The sequence below is a fragment of the Simochromis diagramma genome, unplaced genomic scaffold (assembly GCF_900408965.1).
Source record: "Simochromis diagramma unplaced genomic scaffold, fSimDia1.1 OVJJ01000646.1, whole genome shotgun sequence".
Classification (NCBI taxonomy): domain Eukaryota; kingdom Metazoa; phylum Chordata; class Actinopteri; order Cichliformes; family Cichlidae; genus Simochromis; species Simochromis diagramma.
In genome coordinates, this window is record NW_024387279.1 from 7,405,968 (window position 1) to 7,427,907 (window position 21,940).

The 21,940-nt window shown below is 40.3% G+C and overlaps 1 protein-coding gene and 5 non-coding genes across 7 annotated transcripts; all 6 read left to right on the top strand.

Annotated features, from left to right (window-relative positions):
* Positions 1-47: 47 nt before the first annotated feature.
* Positions 48-21,258, top strand: eogt (EGF domain-specific O-linked N-acetylglucosamine (GlcNAc) transferase). Of its 2 annotated transcripts, XM_040003039.1 has the most exons (16): positions 48-153; positions 1,481-1,733; positions 2,412-2,512; positions 2,699-2,807; positions 3,042-3,136; positions 3,226-3,330; positions 10,653-10,759; positions 11,595-11,698; positions 12,227-12,319; positions 13,516-13,587; positions 14,383-14,469; positions 18,141-18,209; positions 18,560-18,621; positions 18,767-18,886; positions 19,363-19,465; positions 19,764-21,258. In XM_040003039.1, exons 2-16 carry the CDS (start codon positions 1,530-1,532, stop codon positions 19,908-19,910), a joined length of 1,578 nt encoding a protein of 525 aa, XP_039858973.1. In that variant the 5' UTR covers positions 48-153; positions 1,481-1,529; the 3' UTR covers positions 19,911-21,258. The 2 variants fall into 2 exon arrangements, with proteins under 2 accessions (XP_039858973.1, XP_039858974.1); XM_040003040.1 differs by lacking the exon at positions 48-153 and having other exon boundaries at positions 801-1,733.
* On the top strand, positions 5,734-5,806 carry trnar-acg. Its single transcript has one exon. It is a non-coding gene; the product is annotated as a tRNA-Arg (tRNA).
* On the top strand, positions 5,916-5,988 carry trnar-acg. Its single transcript has one exon. It is a non-coding gene; the product is annotated as a tRNA-Arg (tRNA).
* trnar-acg lies at positions 7,822-7,894 on the top strand. Its single transcript has one exon. It is a non-coding gene; the product is annotated as a tRNA-Arg (tRNA).
* On the top strand, positions 8,004-8,076 carry trnar-acg. The gene has a single exon. It is a non-coding gene; the product is annotated as a tRNA-Arg (tRNA).
* On the top strand, positions 9,910-9,982 carry trnar-acg. Its single transcript has one exon. It is a non-coding gene; the product is annotated as a tRNA-Arg (tRNA).
* Positions 21,259-21,940: the final 682 nt, after the last annotated feature.

Here is a 21,940-nt window from a genome sequence, read left to right on the forward strand (position 1 = left end):
GCGTTATAGTGCCGTTTACTATCAGAAAACTGCGGTGGACAGCGCCACCCTACGGCCGAATGTTCGTATTACATGCCGGTGTAAGGTTTCCGGTGTTATGGCGACCGCCGGTCACTGCATCGCTTCAATCTGGGGAAAGCAGACTGCATTCAGGTAAACTGTCTCTCATATAAACTTATAGCAATCTTTTATAGGCAACCACTGATAAGGGTCTCGTTTCTTTTAAAGGTTTTGTTTCTCGGAAATGTAAAAACATTTTTTCTTGCTCCTTTTCTTGTACTGCCTCTTTAGTCTATCTTAAAATTAACGTTAAGGGGGCTCCTTGTCTTTGTCAAGAACTTATAGGCTAGATGTTAGCCTCTGCATAGTATACTTCAGTTACCGGTTAGCCTCAGTTCGTATTTTCCTTTTTTTTATCCGCAGACGAAGAAACGTTTAAGTAATGCGTTATAATCACAACAGCTCCTCAATCTCATCTCACGTGCCTGTTAGGTCACTATTGACGGTCGCGACGTAGAGGTAAAGTTTAGTTAACTTGCTAATTGACCGGAAGCTAGCTAAAACTTAAGAATTAATTAAACGCTCTAAAAACGAAGTTTTAATGCGCTCGGAGAGCTCCTGCACGTCAGAAACTCGAGGAAATGAAGCCAGATTTCTCAAGGGCTTTTTAAAAAAATACTCCTTTTAAAGATTTAAAATATACCTAACCATAATCGTAATCGTAAAAAATAGATACAATTCGTCGGTGACGTGTTTTAGGCTTACTTGTGTTCCACAGGTATTACTGAGTTTGATCAATATATGCTTAGCCGGTGCTTTGATGTAGCGCTCTTAATTTCGTGTCTCCAGTTACATCAGTACCACCGCCTTAACGTCACACACATTTAAGCTTTACCTAACTGTGTCAACGTTACCACCAGGAGAATATGCAATTAATGACCGATAACGTTAACCTTCACCACCTATTGTTACCAGATGTGCAGCATAAGGCAGTTTCCTCGTTTCCTTCCCTTCCTTTGAATGTGAAACTGTGTGGGAGCCATTTGTTATACAGCACAATGTGGTATCTGCTTTAAGAAAGGTCACACTGTAATATTCAATCATCAGTCAATGGTATTGGGACGAAGGCTCCAGGCTGTGCAAGAACATGCATACTTTTGACAAAATAGCATTGATCATGCAAATTTGGCTGTTGTGTAAATACCAGGTACTGCACTGGCTACCTGCATATTAGGTCACGTTATTACCAGTGAATATTTCTCATTTGGCCCTGCAGCCTCAGTTGTGCTTACTAACGGAAAAAGGTCAGTAACACTAACGAAAAACAAAAAAACAAAAAACGTTTCCTTTTGTGAAGCTTAGATCTGCCCAGAGCTACACTCCCATGCACTTGCTTGTACCCACATGCTTGTATACTCCAGTGTTAAGTTTTACCCATTGCAAGTCTGAGTCTGTTTCTCTGCCTCTTGCCTTTTCACAGTGTGCGGTGAAGGGAAGCATCTATTTCGCATGTCTGTGTAATTCTGACTATGCTGCTCCTGGTAGCACTGAGCATAGTTTTTTCACCCTTTGTGGTAATCACTGAGACGCCTGAAAACCCACACCACAAACCACCAACACCAACTCTCAACTACAGCAGGATCTCCCTGCCACCAGAGCACGTACCCTATTTCCTGAACAACAACAAGAGGGTCGCCAAGCGATGCCGCCTGGACCCGCTCTGCCCTTTTAAAGTAAGATATGAACTTGGTTGGAGTTAATGTTTGTTCTTTACTTTACTTTCAGAATAAAAAAAATATAACAGGTAACCTTGTTAACTTATGACTCACATGAAAATAGTTAATTAATTATTTTGCCTGTGAGTATAGGCATCATGCGAGCTATTTCCTTGTGATCCACACAGTAGTAATTTTGAAATACTGGATTTCTGTGCATTGGTTTAATGGATATTGTTTTCCTGAACTCAGAAAGAAGAAACTTAACAGTTTATTTTGCTTTGTCTGTGCTTCTTTACAAGAGAGAGACTCCTCTAAATAGAAGCAGCTGAATTAAAAGCTTGTTAAAATCTTATTTTGGTGAAACTGCAAACTTTCCACGTGGTTTTTGCAAGACTTAAGTGAATAAAGTTAATTCTGTTAATTCAAAATAACTACACAACTAAGTGCCTGGGGCCATTGCTTCTAGACAGACTTTGCATCAGCTTAGTTAGGTTAGTTAGGTAAATGGATTAGCAGATAATCCATCACCACTGCTGTGTCTTTCACATTGCATATTACATTCTGTTTCTAATGGATTTTCTAAAAGAAAGATAAGATTTAATGTAACTTTTCTTTATTTCTTTCTCTCTCACACCCTCTCTCTCCTACATACACACACAACACTGCTTATATTAATTTGTATTTTGACAACAGGATGAACTCCAGGATCTGTCTTTTTGTTGGGGTTATGAGAAAAACTGTGATCCAGAGAAACGCTTCAGCTATCCTATGTGCACCAAAGCTGACTCTGGATGGTACTGTCCCTCACATCATATTCAGTGAAATTACCAAAGTTATTGTCGTGATTTTTAAATTAAGAAATTTTGGATTTACTGAGTTGCAGTGTATGTAATTTTCCACAGTATAAGTGGTTTCATGCAAAGTGTGCGTCATCGATGGTGTAATGGTTGTGCTTTTGCTGATTTGTCTGAATCTGTCAGGGCCCGTTCACTGGATGCCGCCCAGGAACTTTTCTGGAAGCAGGCTGATTTCGGCTACGTCAAAGAGCGCCTCTCTGAGCTCAAAACACTCTGCAAGGCTACCCGGCCAGTAAGTCTGCTCATTTCCTTAGTTCCCACACGCCTGTGAGTCAACAGGAAGAAACAACAGGTAGAAATAGACGCAGTATTCAACAGGAGTCCACAGACAATGAGCCTAAAATAATTTCAAGTTCAAAAGCAGTGGTATAGAGAGAACCTAGTAAAGAGACCACTCTCATGGCCTTTAAGTTCCACATTTTGCTGGTCACCTGAATACTAAATATTTATGAATTTGCATTTCAAGGGGGACTCCTCATTAAAGTGTTGTAGTCACATTAGATTCTGCAAGGCTACAAATCTTTACCTGGACTTACGAAAGCCACGCAGAAGTCATGAGAGGTCAGTGCAATTTGAAAATACAGTTTTTATTTTTATTTTTTTAAACATCAATGAGTATGCTTTGAAAGTCAACTGTGTTTATGCTGCAGGTACAAAGAGGACTTCATTCAGGCAGGAGAGATTGGTGGACACTGCAAACTCAACAAGGAAGCACTTGTTGGAGAGGGCGACCACAAAAGCCCCTTGCAGTCTTGGTGAGGCAGGACAGATACATTCACATGAATCCTACACTTAGCAATCAAACTACAATGAATGGCTTCTGTTGAAATCTTGAGCTTGTGTTAATAATCTTCCGGAGCCACTGTTAACAAAAGAAAGCTGGATGTTTGTCCCACTGATTTCCTTGATTTACAAATATAAAACACAATGTCAAGTACTGAAACACATCCACAAATGATTTTTAATTTACCTTTCAGAGAGAGAAAAAAACTTTCAGTTGCAAACTGTACTCCCACATCACTGGTGAGAGTGCACTGTGTGATAGTTTTAGACTTTTGTTTTTATACAGACTATAACAAGAGTGTTTAATTATTTTTTCACACTTCACAGTTGATGCCAGAATTTTGCTGAATGGGTATCATTGTAATATACATCTCTATGCCTCTCTGCCTTTTACTATATGTGCAAGTCATTTTAATAATGGCTAATTACTTTGTGGAAGACCAGCAAAGGTTGGTCTGACACAAAGGTCAGCAAAGGTAGGTAAATACGAAATCAGCTCTGTAGGCAGCTACCATACACAAACCAAGTGCTCATTATTCCATGAATAAATTGCAATTTAATCTTGTTCAAACAGTTTGAGGAGGTGTCTCTACTTGTGACAAAATGTACATTTTTCCTGTCATAGCAGCTATACAACACATAGCTGCTTCTCAAAGCCATGCTCAAGAGGCAATGTAAAGCATATTTAAATAGAAGTGAGAGCGGAGAGTTTTCAGACAAAAATGCTGTTTTCAATTCTATCTGGGCTAGTATGGACATAGCCTAGGTTCCCCTCGTGGCTCTTTCTTGTGTAGTGAGGAAGGGAAAGGAAAATAAGAAAAGTGAAGTTGAGTAGTGTGCTGATCACATCTAGGTCGTGCTAGGTTGTGGATGATGAGAGTCAAACCTTAAGTACTGTATGTGTTGGCTTACACTATGCAATGACTTTCAAATGTCCCCTATTACTGATGGCAATTTCCCAGTCTAAGAAAGCTAGCGTGTCATTTTTCATATCCTTCCTGGTGAACCTGATGTGTTTTTGCACCACCTTAATGTCATCTGTGATTGGTTTTACATCCCGAAATTTGACTTTCACCCAGGCGTCATCCACATATCTGAACCAGTGGTGTTCGAGGACAGGATGACTTAGCAGTCTTTGTTTCCCACTTCCTGCTTATAAGAGTTAGCCACAATGGGTTAAACTGGGGAATTCATGGTGCACCCACATTTCTGCTCGTGGTAATGGCTCCTCTATGTGAGTTATATGGATCGATGCCAGAATTCCAAGAGCACACACACACTCACACTTTGTTGGTGTTGAGGGTGGTCCTGTTGGTGAGGGTGGGGTCATCCTGTAAGCTCTTGTGAACTAGCACCACTTCTTCGGTAGCTGTAAGACAACTGAAGAGAGTTCTACCATTGTAAGTGACCGTAGTGTCCTCTGCCTACATAACGATATGGCTGACCTTCTTCATGAAATCCATAGCGTTCTGAGCATGGCGTTTCCAGCTGCCTACCGACGGCTTGAGGACCGAAGCCAAAAGCCTTTCGATATTGTATGTAGCACAGTTGATCGTGCAGACAATGGGTCTTTAAATTACCTCCTGTTTATACAACTTAGGCAAACAACAGAGACTTGCTGTAGCTTCCAGACAAAATCTTTGCTCACTTGTCCACATCCTTGGTGTTTGTCTCTTTAACTGGCCTTGGAGGACCCGCTCTGTCGCATGCCAATGTGTCTTGTGCACAGTAAGTAGATGAGCCTGCCTCTACTCCCTGGTCTTAGGCTATTTATGCAGTGTTAGACAGCATGAAAAGTATGACTGAATTCACTTCTCAGTGAATTCAATCACCTTTGAAGCTTTTTGTCATCTAGAAGAGTTGCAAGTCTTTTTGGGCCCAGCTCCTCTTTTGGTTTTAAAACATGGTAGGTAAATCAATGTTTCTCACCAGTTTGTTTAGCATCTGATTCTGTGGCTTTGGGAAGATTTTAGTAGCTTGGAGGCCTTAAACAGATGATGTCATTTGCAGACTTTTAGGAGTAATCCCAGCCTGTTTAGGTCTGAGGCTAAATCTCAAGCGGTTCCTGTAGTCTGCCATCTTACATGCCACCTGCTTATACTCACGTAGCAGCTTCAGGCAGTCCTTGCCAAAGGGAGGCAAAATGTCTGGATGGATGTTCAACCAACCGCGTAAGGAAATCCGACAAAGTTGATTGTGCTCACCTGGAAACACTATAAACAGAATCAACATTGTGGGATTTTTCTTAGCTGGATGTTTTGAGCCTGCATCAAGAGATTTTGCTTTCTGGAATATTTTGAAGGATTATCTTTGAATTCTGCAGGCGATCGAAGTGTGACCTGACCTCACCTGACCTTTCAGGGATCATTGTAGGGGGGCCAGTGGCGCAATGGATAACGCGTCTGACTACGGATCAGAAGATTCTAGGTTCGACTCCTGGCTGGCTCGCAGCGCGTGCTTTTTTTTCGTGTTGGAATGGATACGCTCTTAAATATTGTACAAATTTGGTCAGAGAACAAACTTTGACCTCACCTGACCTTTTGCTTTTCTTGGCGCGGGGCCAGTGGCGCAATGGATAACGCGTCTGACTACGGATCAGAAGATTCTAGGTTCGACTCCTGGCTGGCTCGAAGTGTCTGCTTGCTTTTGTGCAAATTGGGAGCAATGCTGTCAGTTTCGGAGGGTGAAAACCACCGAGGCACAGCGTTTTCAGACAGTGCATCTGAGCTCCTCTGATACTCCTAAAACCATAAGGGATCACCAAAGGTTTTCCTTCAGCCAGAGCTTGTCCTTCGTCTCGCTCAGTTCCCCCGTAGCGTTCTTTGGGCACCTTCCAAGGTTTAACAAATATCCAGCTAGAATGATCACATTTACTCACAGCAGCCAATCTCATGGTGTTCCCTCTGTCTTATAGCGTCCTGATGACATCTAGGTCGTGCTAGGTTGTGGATGATGAGAGTCAAACCTTAAGTACTGTAAGTACTGTATGCGTTGGCTTACACTACGCAATGACTTTCAAATGTCCCCTATTACTGATGGCAATTTCCCAGTCTAAGAAAGCTAGCGTGTCATTTTTCATATCCTTCCTGGTGAACCTGATGTGTTTTTGCACCACCTTAATGTCATCTGTGATTGGTTTTACATCCCGAAATTTGACTTTCACCCAGGCGTCATCCACATATCTGAACCAGTGGTGTTCGAGGACAGGATGACTTAGCAGTCTTTGTTTCCCACTTCCTGCTTATAAGAGTTAGCCACAATGGGTTAAACTGGGGAATTCATGGTGCACCCACATTTCTGCTCGTGGTAATGGCTCCTCTATGTGAGTTATATGGATCGATGCCAGAATTCCAAGAGCACACACACACTCACACTTTGTTGGTGTTGAGGGTGGTCCTGTTGGTGAGGGTGGGGTCATCCTGTAAGCTCTTGTGAACTAGCACCACTTCTTCGGTAGCTGTAAGACAACTGAAGAGAGTTCTACCATTGTAAGTGACCGTAGTGTCCTCTGCCTACATAACGATATGGCTGACCTTCTTCATGAAATCCATAGCGTTCTGAGCATGGCGTTTCCAGCTGCCTACCGACGGCTTGAGGACCGAAGCCAAAAGCCTTTCGATATTGTATGTAGCACAGTTGATCGTGCAGACAATGGGTCTTTAAATTACCTCCTGTTTATACAACTTAGGCAAACAACAGAGACTTGCTGTAGCTTCCAGACAAAATCTTTGCTCACTTGTCCACATCCTTGGTGTTTGTCTCTTTAACTGGCCTTGGAGGACCCGCTCTGTCGCATGCCAATGTGTCTTGTGCACAGTAAGTAGATGAGCCTGCCTCTACTCCCTGGTCTTAGGCTATTTATGCAGTGTTAGACAGCATGAAAAGTATGACTGAATTCACTTCTCAGTGAATTCAATCACCTTTGAAGCTTTTTGTCATCTAGAAGAGTTGCAAGTCTTTTTGGGCCCAGCTCCTCTTTTGGTTTTAAAACATGGTAGGTAAATCAATGTTTCTCACCAGTTTGTTTAGCATCTGATTCTGTGGCTTTGGGAAGATTTTAGTAGCTTGGAGGCCTTAAACAGATGATGTCATTTGCAGACTTTTAGGAGTAATCCCAGCCTGTTTAGGTCTGAGGCTAAATCTCAAGCGGTTCCTGTAGTCTGCCATCTTACATGCCACCTGCTTATACTCACGTAGCAGCTTCAGGCAGTCCTTGCCAAAGGGAGGCAAAATGTCTGGATGGATGTTCAACCAACCGCGTAAGGAAATCCGACAAAGTTGATTGTGCTCACCTGGAAACACTATAAACAGAATCAACATTGTGGGATTTTTCTTAGCTGGATGTTTTGAGCCTGCATCAAGAGATTTTGCTTTCTGGAATATTTTGAAGGATTATCTTTGAATTCTGCAGGCGATCGAAGTGTGACCTGACCTCACCTGACCTTTCAGGGATCATTGTAGGGGGGCCAGTGGCGCAATGGATAACGCGTCTGACTACGGATCAGAAGATTCTAGGTTCGACTCCTGGCTGGCTCGCAGCGCGTGCTTTTTTTTCGTGTTGGAATGGATACGCTCTTAAATATTGTACAAATTTGGTCAGAGAACAAACTTTGACCTCACCTGACCTTTTGCTTTTCTTGGCGCGGGGCCAGTGGCGCAATGGATAACGCGTCTGACTACGGATCAGAAGATTCTAGGTTCGACTCCTGGCTGGCTCGAAGTGTCTGCTTGCTTTTGTGCAAATTGGGAGCAATGCTGTCAGTTTCGGAGGGTGAAAACCACCGAGGCACAGCGTTTTCAGACAGTGCATCTGAGCTCCTCTGATACTCCTAAAACCATAAGGGATCACCAAAGGTTTTCCTTCAGCCAGAGCTTGTCCTTCGTCTCGCTCAGTTCCCCCGTAGCGTTCTTTGGGCACCTTCCAAGGTTTAACAAATATCCAGCTAGAATGATCACATTTACTCACAGCAGCCAATCTCATGGTGTTCCCTCTGTCTTATAGCGTCCTGATGACATCTAGGTCGTGCTAGGTTGTGGATGATGAGAGTCAAACCTTAAGTACTGTAAGTACTGTATGCGTTGGCTTACACTACGCAATGACTTTCAAATGTCCCCTATTACTGATGGCAATTTCCCAGTCTAAGAAAGCTAGCGTGTCATTTTTCATATCCTTCCTGGTGAACCTGATGTGTTTTTGCACCACCTTAATGTCATCTGTGATTGGTTTTACATCCCGAAATTTGACTTTCACCCAGGCGTCATCCACATATCTGAACCAGTGGTGTTCGAGGACAGGATGACTTAGCAGTCTTTGTTTCCCACTTCCTGCTTATAAGAGTTAGCCACAATGGGTTAAACTGGGGAATTCATGGTGCACCCACATTTCTGCTCGTGGTAATGGCTCCTCTATGTGAGTTATATGGATCGATGCCAGAATTCCAAGAGCACACACACACTCACACTTTGTTGGTGTTGAGGGTGGTCCTGTTGGTGAGGGTGGGGTCATCCTGTAAGCTCTTGTGAACTAGCACCACTTCTTCGGTAGCTGTAAGACAACTGAAGAGAGTTCTACCATTGTAAGTGACCGTAGTGTCCTCTGCCTACATAACGATATGGCTGACCTTCTTCATGAAATCCATAGCGTTCTGAGCATGGCGTTTCCAGCTGCCTACCGACGGCTTGAGGACCGAAGCCAAAAGCCTTTCGATATTGTATGTAGCACAGTTGATCGTGCAGACAATGGGTCTTTAAATTACCTCCTGTTTATACAACTTAGGCAAACAACAGAGACTTGCTGTAGCTTCCAGACAAAATCTTTGCTCACTTGTCCACATCCTTGGTGTTTGTCTCTTTAACTGGCCTTGGAGGACCCGCTCTGTCGCATGCCAATGTGTCTTGTGCACAGTAAGTAGATGAGCCTGCCTCTACTCCCTGGTCTTAGGCTATTTATGCAGTGTTAGACAGCATGAAAAGTATGACTGAATTCACTTCTCAGTGAATTCAATCACCTTTGAAGCTTTTTGTCATCTAGAAGAGTTGCAAGTCTTTTTGGGCCCAGCTCCTCTTTTGGTTTTAAAACATGGTAGGTAAATCAATGTTTCTCACCAGTTTGTTTAGCATCTGATTCTGTGGCTTTGGGAAGATTTTAGTAGCTTGGAGGCCTTAAACAGATGATGTCATTTGCAGACTTTTAGGAGTAATCCCAGCCTGTTTAGGTCTGAGGCTAAATCTCAAGCGGTTCCTGTAGTCTGCCATCTTACATGCCACCTGCTTATACTCACGTAGCAGCTTCAGGCAGTCCTTGCCAAAGGGAGGCAAAATGTCTGGATGGATGTTCAACCAACCGCGTAAGGAAATCCGACAAAGTTGATTGTGCTCACCTGGAAACACTATAAACAGAATCAACATTGTGGGATTTTTCTTAGCTGGATGTTTTGAGCCTGCATCAAGAGATTTTGCTTTCTGGAATATTTTGAAGGATTATCTTTGAATTCTGCAGGCGATCGAAGTGTGACCTGACCTCACCTGACCTTTCAGGGATCATTGTAGGGGGGCCAGTGGCGCAATGGATAACGCGTCTGACTACGGATCAGAAGATTCTAGGTTCGACTCCTGGCTGGCTCGCAGCGCGTGCTTTTTTTTCGTGTTGGAATGGATACGCTCTTAAATATTGTACAAATTTGGTCAGAGAACAAACTTTGACCTCACCTGACCTTTTGCTTTTCTTGCCCTTTAAGATTAGTTTGTTTACTCATCGCGCCAATGGTAGGATAATTATATAAATAATAACCAAATATTGTTCCAGGTCCGTAGAAGTCCTAACTACATGTGTCAACTGCTATTACATATTTACAGTTACATAATCCTTGAAAGAAATAGATAGTTAATGTATGTCTCCAATTAGCGAAAATTTACAGTTTTATAGTTATAATTCTCAATGAATTTTTCATTTCACTTGATTATTAATCTTCATAAATGCCCATGAAGTGTTATGTGAAGCTTCTTCAAGTGAGCTAAGCTTATTGCATAACATGATTTTGTCGTTGCAGTTAACAGTAAACACTTGTGACAACAGCTCAGAAAATTATGTTTTTGTTTTCTGATAAAGATTATTCTGCATCACTAAATCTTCTAAAAGAATAATTTGTTTTGATGTCTTAATTTTTGTGTTTTTTTTTATTGGTGTGTTCATATGTTTTTTTCATCATGTCCTGCCTTTCCAGTTACATATATAATTTTTATAATTTTATAATTTTTCTGTTTTATTTACAATAGTTGTTTGATGTTTTTGTAGGTATGCTGAGCTGCAGACATACACAAATCTGGATTTTCATCCCATAGAGGATGGTTACTGTGACCTAATAGTTGAAAAACCTACAGTTTTCATGAAACTCGATGCTGGTGAGTAATAAAGATTTACTGGACTCAAATTAAAGCCCTGAAACCTTAACAGAAAGCTTGAATCTTTTACTCTTACTATACTTGAAACTGACGCATTTAAAACCTCATTTAAATGTTGCAGCAATGTATTGACAGCATTTTTTCTGCTTTTATCCACACAAATGAATACTAGTGATATTTTTTGTTTAAAATCAGAGAAAAATTAAAATTAAAATTAAAATTAAAGAAATCAAAATAGATAGTTCGCAGTCTGCCTTAAATGTGACCTTGCATTGAGCAGTCAAGCACACTGTGTTTGTGTCTACCAGCTTGAATAGGAAACCAATTCAAGGTGAGATGGAACTTTACCAAAAATAACACTATTGTATGAGGGGTTCAGGGTAGTGAAAACATGGAATAGGAGTTGTTACATAGCAAAGACATCGTAGAGAAGCAACAGGTATAGGCCATCGCCAAGATGAAAAGATTAAAAGGAAGGTGAAAATGTAAAAGCTCTGTGAGCTATTCTCATATCCATATTTGATTCTTTAATTCTATTAGAGCAGCTTTGCATGAGTCACAACTCAGAATAATCTTTATTTGTCTTATACTAACCGACCGGTTATTTACTTTGATCATGATTTTTGCTCTCTTTAGGCCAACTTTCTGAATGTGCCTTCGAAACACAAGCTTTGGTGTTGTACAGGGCCACAGTTGAGATGACAATATTAGTGATATCCCATTTCTATGACATTATAGAGATCTGAGAATTAAAAAACTGTCTGAAAGTGTAACAGTATAATATAATAATAATTATTATTTATATATATATGTATTTTATTTGTTTGTGTAACAGGGGTGAACATGTACCACCATTTCTGTGACTTCATCAACCTATACATCTCCCAGCACATCAATAACTCCTTCAGCTCAGATATCAACATTGTCATGTGGGACACGGTGGGTACCTGATGCTTGCCACTGCTGTTTCAGTGGTGGTTTTAATCTACAATGGGTTTGTTAATTAATTATTTCCATTTAAGGGAAATAATAATGGATAATGAAGTAAATACAATAACTAATAAATTAATTAATAACCTTCCAAATCTTTGTTTTGCTGCACTTAATGCCTAAAATGTTTATGCCACACTTGTCTGTCAGAAGAAGACACAGGGCTGGAGTTTCCCGTTGTCTATTTCCCCATGAATTTATAAACGCCTCTTTCAGAGTTAGAGAAAACTTGCAGGAAGAGGGAAAGCAGTGACCTTTCATCACAAATTGCACAGTGCTGCAAGCTGCCGCATAATAGTGTGGTAATAGATTTTTGTACAAAAGCAAAACTTCAGAAGAAAAAACAGATGACTGCCTCTGGTGGTGCTTGAGGCATAATGTAGTTAATTTGGATTTTATTGCTTTGTTTTTTTTTTTATTTCTGCTGTGACAGAGATTGAATCAACATTTGTTCCCCATTTTATATGTTTCTCCCAGAGTTTTTATGGTTATGGAGATCTGTTCAGTGAAACGTGGAGGGCCTTCTCAGAGTATGACATCATCCATCTGAAGACTTTTGACTCAAAAAGAGTAGGTATAATCACAACTCTGGCAAACCAGGTATTTTTAGAGGTTCAGGAGAAGATGCCCTGTACCTACACAGCTGTCCTGGAAAATAATTTTGACATTATTCTCTGTTGCTGAGGCCAAAATATAAATGTTCTACCTTTTCTTTGGTGTTTGAACTGCACTATATTTACATAGTCTTACTAATTGCTTAACACGGAGATACACTAATTGACTGGGCAGAGACCAGAATCAGAAAATTATGAGCAAATTCAGCCCTGAAATTTGTTCAAATAACAAATTGTCACCTCACCTTACATTTGCTCAGTTTCAGAGGGGGTCAGTGGCACAATGAGCTCAGAAGTTCTTGGGTTTGACTCCTGACTTGCTCTGAATGTGTGTGCTCTTTTTGTTTGGTGTTTTTTTTCTTCTTTTTTTCTTTTGGTAGTGCGAAGGATGCTCTCATGAATGTTTTGAACGATTAGTCAGAGATCAAAGTCTGATCTCACAATTCTCATAAAGAATTAATTTATTAAACTAATGAAATCAAGCCAAGTTGCTTAAGAATGGCACAAGGAAGTGCTTCCTAGAGAGTAGAAAAAAATTAGAGTTGATCATTGTTTTAAAGTCAGCTTCCACATGTTTAGGACGATACTACTATTTGCATTTATAATGGCTGAAAATGAAAAATGTAAAAAGTAAAGAAGAAATGGCGGAAATACTCTTCAACTATGTTCTGAGTGTTTATATGGCATAGTTTTCCACAAGAGGGCACTCTGTAAGATCTTTGTTGGCAACACACATATTTGAAATGCTACAAACATGACAACCAGTGGTTTGATGAGGGGTAAGGTAAATAAAAAACTAGGAATAACACATGTTAGGAAAACCTGTTTATGTTTAACATGTGTGAAAGGTAAAGAAAACATCCTCGATATTGTAATATCTTATTTTTAAATCCCCAAATATTGGTAAGGGTATCAATCCTAAAAATCCTTTACTGGTCAGGATCTAATATCATTCCAGTGTCACAAACAATGTGCGGTTTTTGAAAGAGTTGAAACCATCAGGGGATTGTTTGGCTTTTCTGATATGGTAGTACAAGTGTTGTTATAGACTCCCAATACATGCATGCATGTAGATGTCATTATTACAACTTGACAATCATTTCTGCGTCATATCAGATAGTTAAAGTTTGATCTCCTCCCATTTGTGTATAGGTTTGCTTCAAAGATGCCTTCTTCTCCCTTCTCCCAAGAATGAGATATGGTCTTTTTTACAACACTCCTCTTGTAAGTTACCCCCCGCATGTGTGTGTGCGTGTGTGTGAAAATTAGTGTAACTACTGAGATTCATATATGTATTTGCTATATGAAAACTGCAGTGTCTTACATCTTCAAACCTGCTTTGTTTGCGTCTCTATCTATTTTTATCTCACATTGCATATATTTAAAGGTCTTTCCTAAATTCAAGATATCTGGTGTAGTCGTAAACATGCAGTTTAGGTCAAATATTTTTGTAATATATTCAAAGGCCCAGCAAGTGCTTATGTTATTTAAATGATAATTCCAAGGAGATTACTACAAAGAGGATCCCACGTAAATATGTGTCGTCCTGTGGTTCCAGCCTTGAGGTGTGAAATATTGATAGGTCAGCCTCAAGCTGCTTTTGATTGCCCCTGCTGCACATCATGTTTATATTCATGTGCTCACATTTACAGCTGCAGTACAATGGTGTGTATGTGATATTCTAAAACCTGAGAAATGCCTCATCTCATATGATACTCACTCCAGGGAGATAAGCAAATATCTATACAGCTGTCAGTTTCCCTATGTGTGTAATATACAGTATATATTTCTTTTATTATTTCTTTTTATCACCGTCCAGTGCAGTAATGTGATGGTATTGCTAGATTCAATTAGTTTTTACTTCATTTCAAATTTCAGAGTAGTATTTATGTATGACTGCATACATATTCTAGTACAATATTTGATATTAAACAGTTAAAAATAGTTATATAAATGTATATAATATATAAATTATAAATGTTATTGAAATTGACTCTTTATGTACTGTGTTAATGACAGATCTCAGACTGCTATAGTGAAGGGATGTTTCGGGCATTTTCCCAGCACATCCTGCATCGACTCAACATCACACAAGGCAAGCCAAAGGTAGGAACAATATCTCTAGGGAAACACAGCAATTACTTTTCCTGTGTCCGAGTTATACCATATAATATACATAACACCAAATAATTTCTCATAAATAACATTATGGCTGCACTTCACCACTATAGAGAACCTGTGAAAGCATTCAGAAGTTTCTTTCTTGTGCATAGATCATACTGCTACTGAATCAAGCCTTTGAACAATTATTTTGGTTAAAAAATTTTCAGTTAAAAGCTCGTTTGCGACCACTTCTGTGGACTCACTGTTTGCATAACAATTAAGATATTGTTTCTTGAGCAGACTTTAGGGAGAGCAGTAGTGCCTCTTACCCTATGTATTCACAATAAAATTGTGGGACTATGTAAGGTAAAAGTACTTACTGAGCTGCTTTGGTGGTCTCAGGTAAAATTTGGTTTGCTCATTGATATCATGGGTTTGATTCATGGAAAAGGCTAAATTCTAATCAGTGGGACATTGACTAATACATTCACTAAATAAAGACTAAGCATAAGTTGGATGTATTTTACATTTTTTTCTTAGCTAATGCACGTTTATCTCATCTTACAATGTCTATATTAAAATGTTTATTTTTCTGTAAAGCCATTTTCAGAAACAGCAGGTCTGATGCAATGGGTAATGCCTCTTCAGGCTATGAGTTTAACAGTAAGAGCAGGTAAAACATTATGAGTGAAGGATGGTCTCCTTTTGAGGGATTTATTGCCACAGGTTCAGGCTGGTGTCTGTTTGTTTAGTCTTTGTCTTTGACTTCTCTAGAGAGGTGGATGGGACTTTTGTCTTCTGTTAGAATTGCTAAGCTTAAAGACTAACAAAAGCACAAATAGCAACAGAACATTTTGCACGTACATTTTAACATTTTCCCCCAGTGACAGTGCTTATTTTATTGTGTCTTACTTTGTCTTTGTCTTAGCTTTCATGGCACTTAATAATGTTCTTATTTCTTTTACTCTTTTTGTGTACAGTATTTTGTGACTGTTTGTTTGTGAAAAGCACTTAATAAATAAACTTTACTTATTTTATTTACTTACTTGCTTACAGCTACAACCTGTGGACAAGGGTCTGGAAAGTTCGTCATAGAGCCTACAAATGGCCAATGCACTTTAAGAACCTGTAGATTTTATTTTTTTTCTTGTTTTTTTTACAGTTAACATGAATATGTGGAAGCAAATAGCCCACCGGTAGAAGTGTCTTGAATCTTCTGCAGCCAGAGTCTCATTAATGGTCTAGTGGTTAAGATTTGGTGCTCTTGCTGCCATAGTCTGGATTCAATTTCTGATAGGGAATGTCAAGTTTTTTTCCAGGTCGCAGTTGAATACCCTAAAAAATTTCCTTTTCCTAATTCCGCTTCTTTTCTACAGCGGATAGCTCAAGGCTTTTCATATTGTATGATTATAGCCCTGTAAGACAAGAGGGTCTCTCTCATATCGCTCTCTTTTTCTAACTGCTTTTTCCTCACTTTGGTGGAAAATGTAATGAAATCAAGGAAAGGTTTGAAGAAGATTTTACAAGGTCTTAGGAAAATAGAAGCATGTTGCTTAAAGAATCCCAACTGTACTTACCAACTCCCTAAGCGCGTGATGGGAGATCTGTGCCATTTTGAAACTAGAGTTTCAAAAAGATGGACTACAAAGTGCATATTTTACTTTATCTCAACGTGTTCTCACCATGTTTTTTTCATGCGGGTCATATAGTACATAATATAATGTCATATTCTTAAAATATGACATTATATTATAGAAAATGAACATATAGCCTATAAAAGAAAATACATTATTCTTTCTTTCCTTTCCTAGTGATTCAGTTCCTCCTTTCTGCAAAGGCTTTCGATGACTGAAATGCAATTCCCTCCATTAATCAGTTATCCAACACAGGGTGGGTGGGTAAGCATCTGGGTCCTATCCCAGCTGACCTGAAGTAAAAATTAATTTACTGATAATTCAAATTCAAAATGCTTGCAATAATGGAAACGGAACTATGGCAAACCGTAAATGTGGTTTATTTTAATACAGTGTAATACAACCTATAATCTTCACTCAAGGCAACACCTGAACAGGAAGCAGATTTCGCTGCAGCATTGAAAACAATTTATCAAGTTAATGCATGAGGTGGAAAACAGTTTTAATTAACATTTACATGGTCTGTTCTATCTCTTGTGTTTTGTTGATCACTGCTCTAAGTAGTAGGACGGTATTATCGTCTCTCCTTTCATTAAGGATAGTCCACTGTAGCTTATGCTAAATGAGGTAATTAAGAAACAAGGTAACTAAATTTTCTTTGTATCTGGACACAAATACTTCCAGGGAACCTTCCTAAGCAAAACTGACTATTCGGCTGCACCCATAATTTGTAGAAGCAAATTACACACGTGGACGCTTTAATGCTTGGCAGTTGAGTATTACACCGACATTATGGATGTGCACTATAAACTTCAATAGGAAGTCTTTAGGAATAAGGAAAAGAAACATAATTTCCTCTTCCATATTCTGTAAGTAACATTCAGAAACATCTGGCCCAGACTCTGCAAAAGTCCACGATCGATGCCTTTAAAAATGTTTGCCTTGATGGCACCTCCTCTTTTGCACTGAGTCTGCCATCATTTGCCATCAGCAGTAAGTGTAACATAACCACGATGTTGACTTCTACAATAGTTGATTGGTTATTGGATACTAAGTGCATCAATGACACTACACCCACCTCACCACCCAACCTGATATAGTACTTTCTGAAAGAGTACACGCATAACTGTATACTGACAGTGCCATGCACTCACTTCCTTATTCATATTCTTCATCTATAACTCTCCAGACCTCCTCATAAGTGCTTTATGGTGCCATGCTTGTAATGATTGACTGTATCTTTATGACCAGCGAGGCCCGATAACTTCTTCCTTCCTGTGAAGCAGCTCATTGGGTATTCATATTCTTCACTAGAAATATGCTAAGAGGCTTTTCAGTGAGACACGGGGCTACGGGCGATAGCAGGCTGGCAACTGAATGAGAGGTCTTCCCAGCCCTGACCCTCTTCCCAGCTCTTCCTTTCATCCCTAGATTAATGACATCAGGCAGAAACTCACGCTGCTCTCCTTTATTGTGTCCTATCCATTTGCTACTGCCATCCCACTCCTTCTATCTCACCTCATCTTAATTTGCTGTCTTTTTGTTTTGCTCAATTGGCTTTTCCCCAATACTCTTTGAAATATATTTGAATTCGAAAAAGAGAAATTGTGTCTGTACTGATTGCATATATAATTACCACTGAGGTATAATAGTTTGGTTTTTTTGTATTTAGATTATTTCACTGGTTTGAACTTCCTGCATTTATTTTGATGATAAGGTAATGAAGGGTCCTTACTGTTTAACAGTATGTTACAGATTGTGACCCCTCCAAAAGTCTAAATACTCTTTCTGATCACAAGATGGCAGTAGTAGACCGTGAAAAGAAATATCCCTAAACTGACTGTCTGGACTAATAAGATTATTTCAGGAAAAAAAATCTCATTGTCACATTAAAAATTGGACTCTAAACGTGATTTTAGGCTATTGAGATTATCCACTGCGCAGTAAGTGCGTTAATTTGTATGAGCACCATGTTTTCCCAGCTGTCTATCTTTTGTTTGTCCTTGGCTGATTGTTTATTGGGTGCGTTGCTGTTTCCAGGAGGGGCGTGTTCGTGTCACCCTGCTTGCACGCAGCACAGAATACAGAAGGATACTAAACCAAATGGAGGTGAGTCCAGCACCACTGGCCCTTCTCTTTGTCTCTTTCTTCCTTGTACCTGTTCTTCACTCTGCAGGACAGGCGGCACAGAGCTCTCCTGTTTTCTTACCGCTTGTCCTCCTTTTTCTTTCTCTTTGTCTTCTGTCTCTTTTACATTTCTGTCTTTACTTTATACAACTCCCTCACATCTCCTCCTTCAGCTATCGATTTACTGCCCACCTCTGTTAAGTGCCTATTTAAAATCTTATTTGTTATAAAAAGTATGAGTAAAAAACAAGGCTTGTGATTTATATTGTCACTGTCTGTATTTGTTTGCTGTCTCATTGATCACAGAACCTGTTCTTTTGTTGTTGTTACAGCTGGTAAATGCCCTCAAGACTGTGCCTTCACTGGAGGTCAATGTGGTAGACTACAAATACAAGTGAGTTATAGAGCGCTGGCTACACGAGTCTAGGAAGCTTTCAGTGCTGCTCAGCACTGGTCACCACACATTGTTATACAGCTGTGTGTAAGAATAAAGGAATCAGTCACAATGACTGATGTGTAACTCATTGTCTGTCTTTCAGGGATGTTCCCTTCCTGGAGCAGCTGAGGATCACCCACAACTCTGACATCTTTATAGGGATGCACGGGGCTGGTCTCACCCACCTCCTCTTCCTCCCTGACTGGTCTGTCATCTTTGAGCTGTGAGTGACATTGTCCATCTGTGTGTCAGCTGTACACATGCATGTGTGTATAGTTGTGTGTATGTGTGAGTAAAAGCCAGGTGGAGCACAGGCACGGGGAGAGCAATTTGTTTTGCAGCCTGCTCTGTCCAAAGTACCCCTCAGCCACTTGGTATATGACTGTGAAATACTGTCTAATTAAGCAGCCCCTCATCACACCTGGCAATCCTCAGCAAAGGAGCTACTTGAAATATGTGTGTGTGTGTGTGTGTGTGTGTGTGTGTGTGTGTGTGTGTGTGTGTGTGTGTGTGTGTGTGTGTGTGTGTGTGTAGAAGCATAGAGAGAGTTGGGTGTAGATTTTGGAGGGTGACACAAAGGAAGAAGCACTGTGTGCATAGAGAAAGAGAGACAGAGAGAGAGAAATTGAGCTAGAATGAGGGAAAGAGAGGCAGATCGAGGAGAGCAAGAGATAAAGTGTCTGCATCCGTCCCTCCTAGATATAACTGTCAGGATGAGAGCTGCTATCGAGATTTGGCTCGGCTGCGGGGCATTCGATACGTGACTTGGCAGAAAATGGACAAAGTGCTCCCACAGGACAAGGTAGGGGAAACTCCTGTATACGCCATTAGCTTCCCAGTACCCCAGCAGCAGCTTTCGTAATTCATCTCACCTGTGTAACATAAGTGTACACACACTTAACCTCACATGTGCACACTGAATTATGTGCAGTTATTGGTGCAACAGAACAAATGTAAAGACTTCATTTCGTACTTATATAACATCTTTGTCCTCTTCCTGTAACAGTGAGGTTAGCGTGTAAACACACACGCCTATGCTCTTATGTTGTCTTTCTCCTGTGCTTCTGTGTTTCACACATCCTCTCTAATGCTTCTCTCAGGGTCACCATCCCACCCTTGGGGACCATCCAAAGTTTACCAACTACTCCTTTGATGTGGAGGAGTTCATGCGCCTTGTGCTGGAGGCAGCCGATTATGTCACGCACCATCCTAAATGGCAGCGCCGTGCCCTTCGTGATGAACTCTAGAGCGTCTGTGAGTGGACCGAGGGGGGCGCAGACATCTGGCTGCTGAAGAACTCTAAACTTTAACCTGCTTTTTTCTGTGATGGGAAAAAAAAACTTCACAATGGCAGAGTAATCGTTAAGGTATCTTGAAAGGTTGCCACATTTACCAGTGAATCACAGTGGTGCAGCGGGTTTTTTGTCACCTACTATCTGCTGCATTGACAGGTCTGGATGAATGAAAACAGTATGGCGGACAGCTCGAGTTTGAATGGCTTTCACTAGCTCTATTAGTGTCAAATCAGTTAAAGGACTAGGCGTGTGTAGTGGAACCATCTGGAAAGCAATAAGATGTGTCCTATGCTTCTTCATTACCTCCCTGCGTCTGCTTCATTCCACGTCGCCAGAGTTAGCAAATGAGCAGCTGTTACGACATTCCTTCACATGCGACATCTTGTCCCATTTGATCAGTGTCACGTTGACGGGAGCCTCTAGAGTTGTTGACAGTCACGCTAGAATTTCTGCGCACATCCTGCATAAACCAGTCTAATACGGTGAACAGTATTCACATGCTGGATTCTCACATCCAGTTGTAGTCTGACATTTTGAAATCGTGGTTTTAAGTTACAATCTCATCCCAAACACATAGAAGTCTAAATGGTAAGATACAGCATGTGTGTTCCCTACTGCCATGATGTATTTTCTGTTGTATCAGTATTAATGTTTGTGTGTTTAAATGCAGGAATAGAATTTAGAACAGTAACGGTGCATACACGTATGTGTATGTTGTATGTTAGGATGTATGTGTATGTAAACCTTAACACTCCAAACATACTGATAAAGACTGTTTTAGGATGAAAAGCAAAAATATTTAACTGGCTTTGCGGCTCTACTCTTTGCTGCTGGATCTTTATTTAAATTTGACCTGGTTTTCTTTAATATTTGTCACATTTATTATTTAAAAATATGTTGTGCTGGTTTGATTGAATACCTTTTGATGCCAATGCCTTTTTCATTATAAATTCCTTTGCATTTTACCAAAGGAAAGTGTCGTTATGGTCAAATAATGAGAGTGCTGCTATTATCTGTTACCTTTTCCAGAGACTTCTGAATGCTGTTAGTTTTGTATTTTACGATAAATTTGTCTGAATTGGAATGACACTTTGCATGCAGTCTGGTGCTATCCACGGGAGTATTTTGAGCGATCACAAGAAAATGTTCATATTTCTTGGCCTCTGTGAGCCTGATGTTTTATTTATCCATGAGACTGTGTTGGACTGAGTCAGACACTTGGTTGGGGCTTTCCTAGACTTGCGGGCAATTTCATATTCAGGAGCTGTGTTAAATTTTAAAATAAATAATTTAAAAAAAAACATGCTGAAGCATATCTTTGTGTCTATGTAGGCCATATTAGGCATCAGAGATTTAATTCATCTTAATTTAATCAATCATCTTTTGAAGTCTGACCTTGGAGGGAAAAACTGAAGCCTCTGCCTTGCCAGTTCTTGCTGATGCCAGACAGCTCTTTGCTGTGGGTTTCATTATTTTACTGAGTTCAGGTCTAAGGAGGGAAAGGGCTCCTCGCAAAAGGGCACTTGTTCAGTTTTTACTGTCACCGTAATAAATCTGGATGACCTCAAAAACTACCCGAAGTACCCGCGTGACGGATCGTGGCCACATGGGGGCAGTACAACACCACACATGAGGCCAAATCACCAGCCTGCGCTGTGTGATCGTTCCTGACAGACTTGGTTCAACGGTGTAGACACCGAGAATAATTTATTCACAAACGTACCCAGTGGGTCACAAAGAGACAATATTTGTTCAAAAGCGTTTGCTTCGATATCCGAAGTTTGCTGTCAGCAGTCGTTCTCCTGCGTGTTCTTTTCGGATGTTGTGTCTGAACTTTCAGAGTATTGACAGACACCGGGCCTGTCTGGGATGGACACTATTTATGGCCCTGCTCGGGTTACTGCCAGTGACCTCGTAAAGAAATGAAGAATCTTGATGCAGAGGGGGATCAAAAGAAGAGGAACCAGGATGTCTGTTTTCAT

Coding starts and splice junctions, on each gene's coding strand:
- eogt (XM_040003039.1), top strand. CDS start 1,530: ATGCTGCTCCTGGTAGCACTGAGCATAGTTTTTTCACCCTTTGTGGTA. Junction 1,734..2,411: donor ACCCGCTCTGCCCTTTTAAA/GTAAGATATGAA, acceptor TTTTGACAACAG/GATGAACTCCAGGATCTGTC. Junction 3,331..10,652: donor AAAAGCCCCTTGCAGTCTTG/GTGAGGCAGGAC, acceptor ATGTTTTTGTAG/GTATGCTGAGCTGCAGACAT.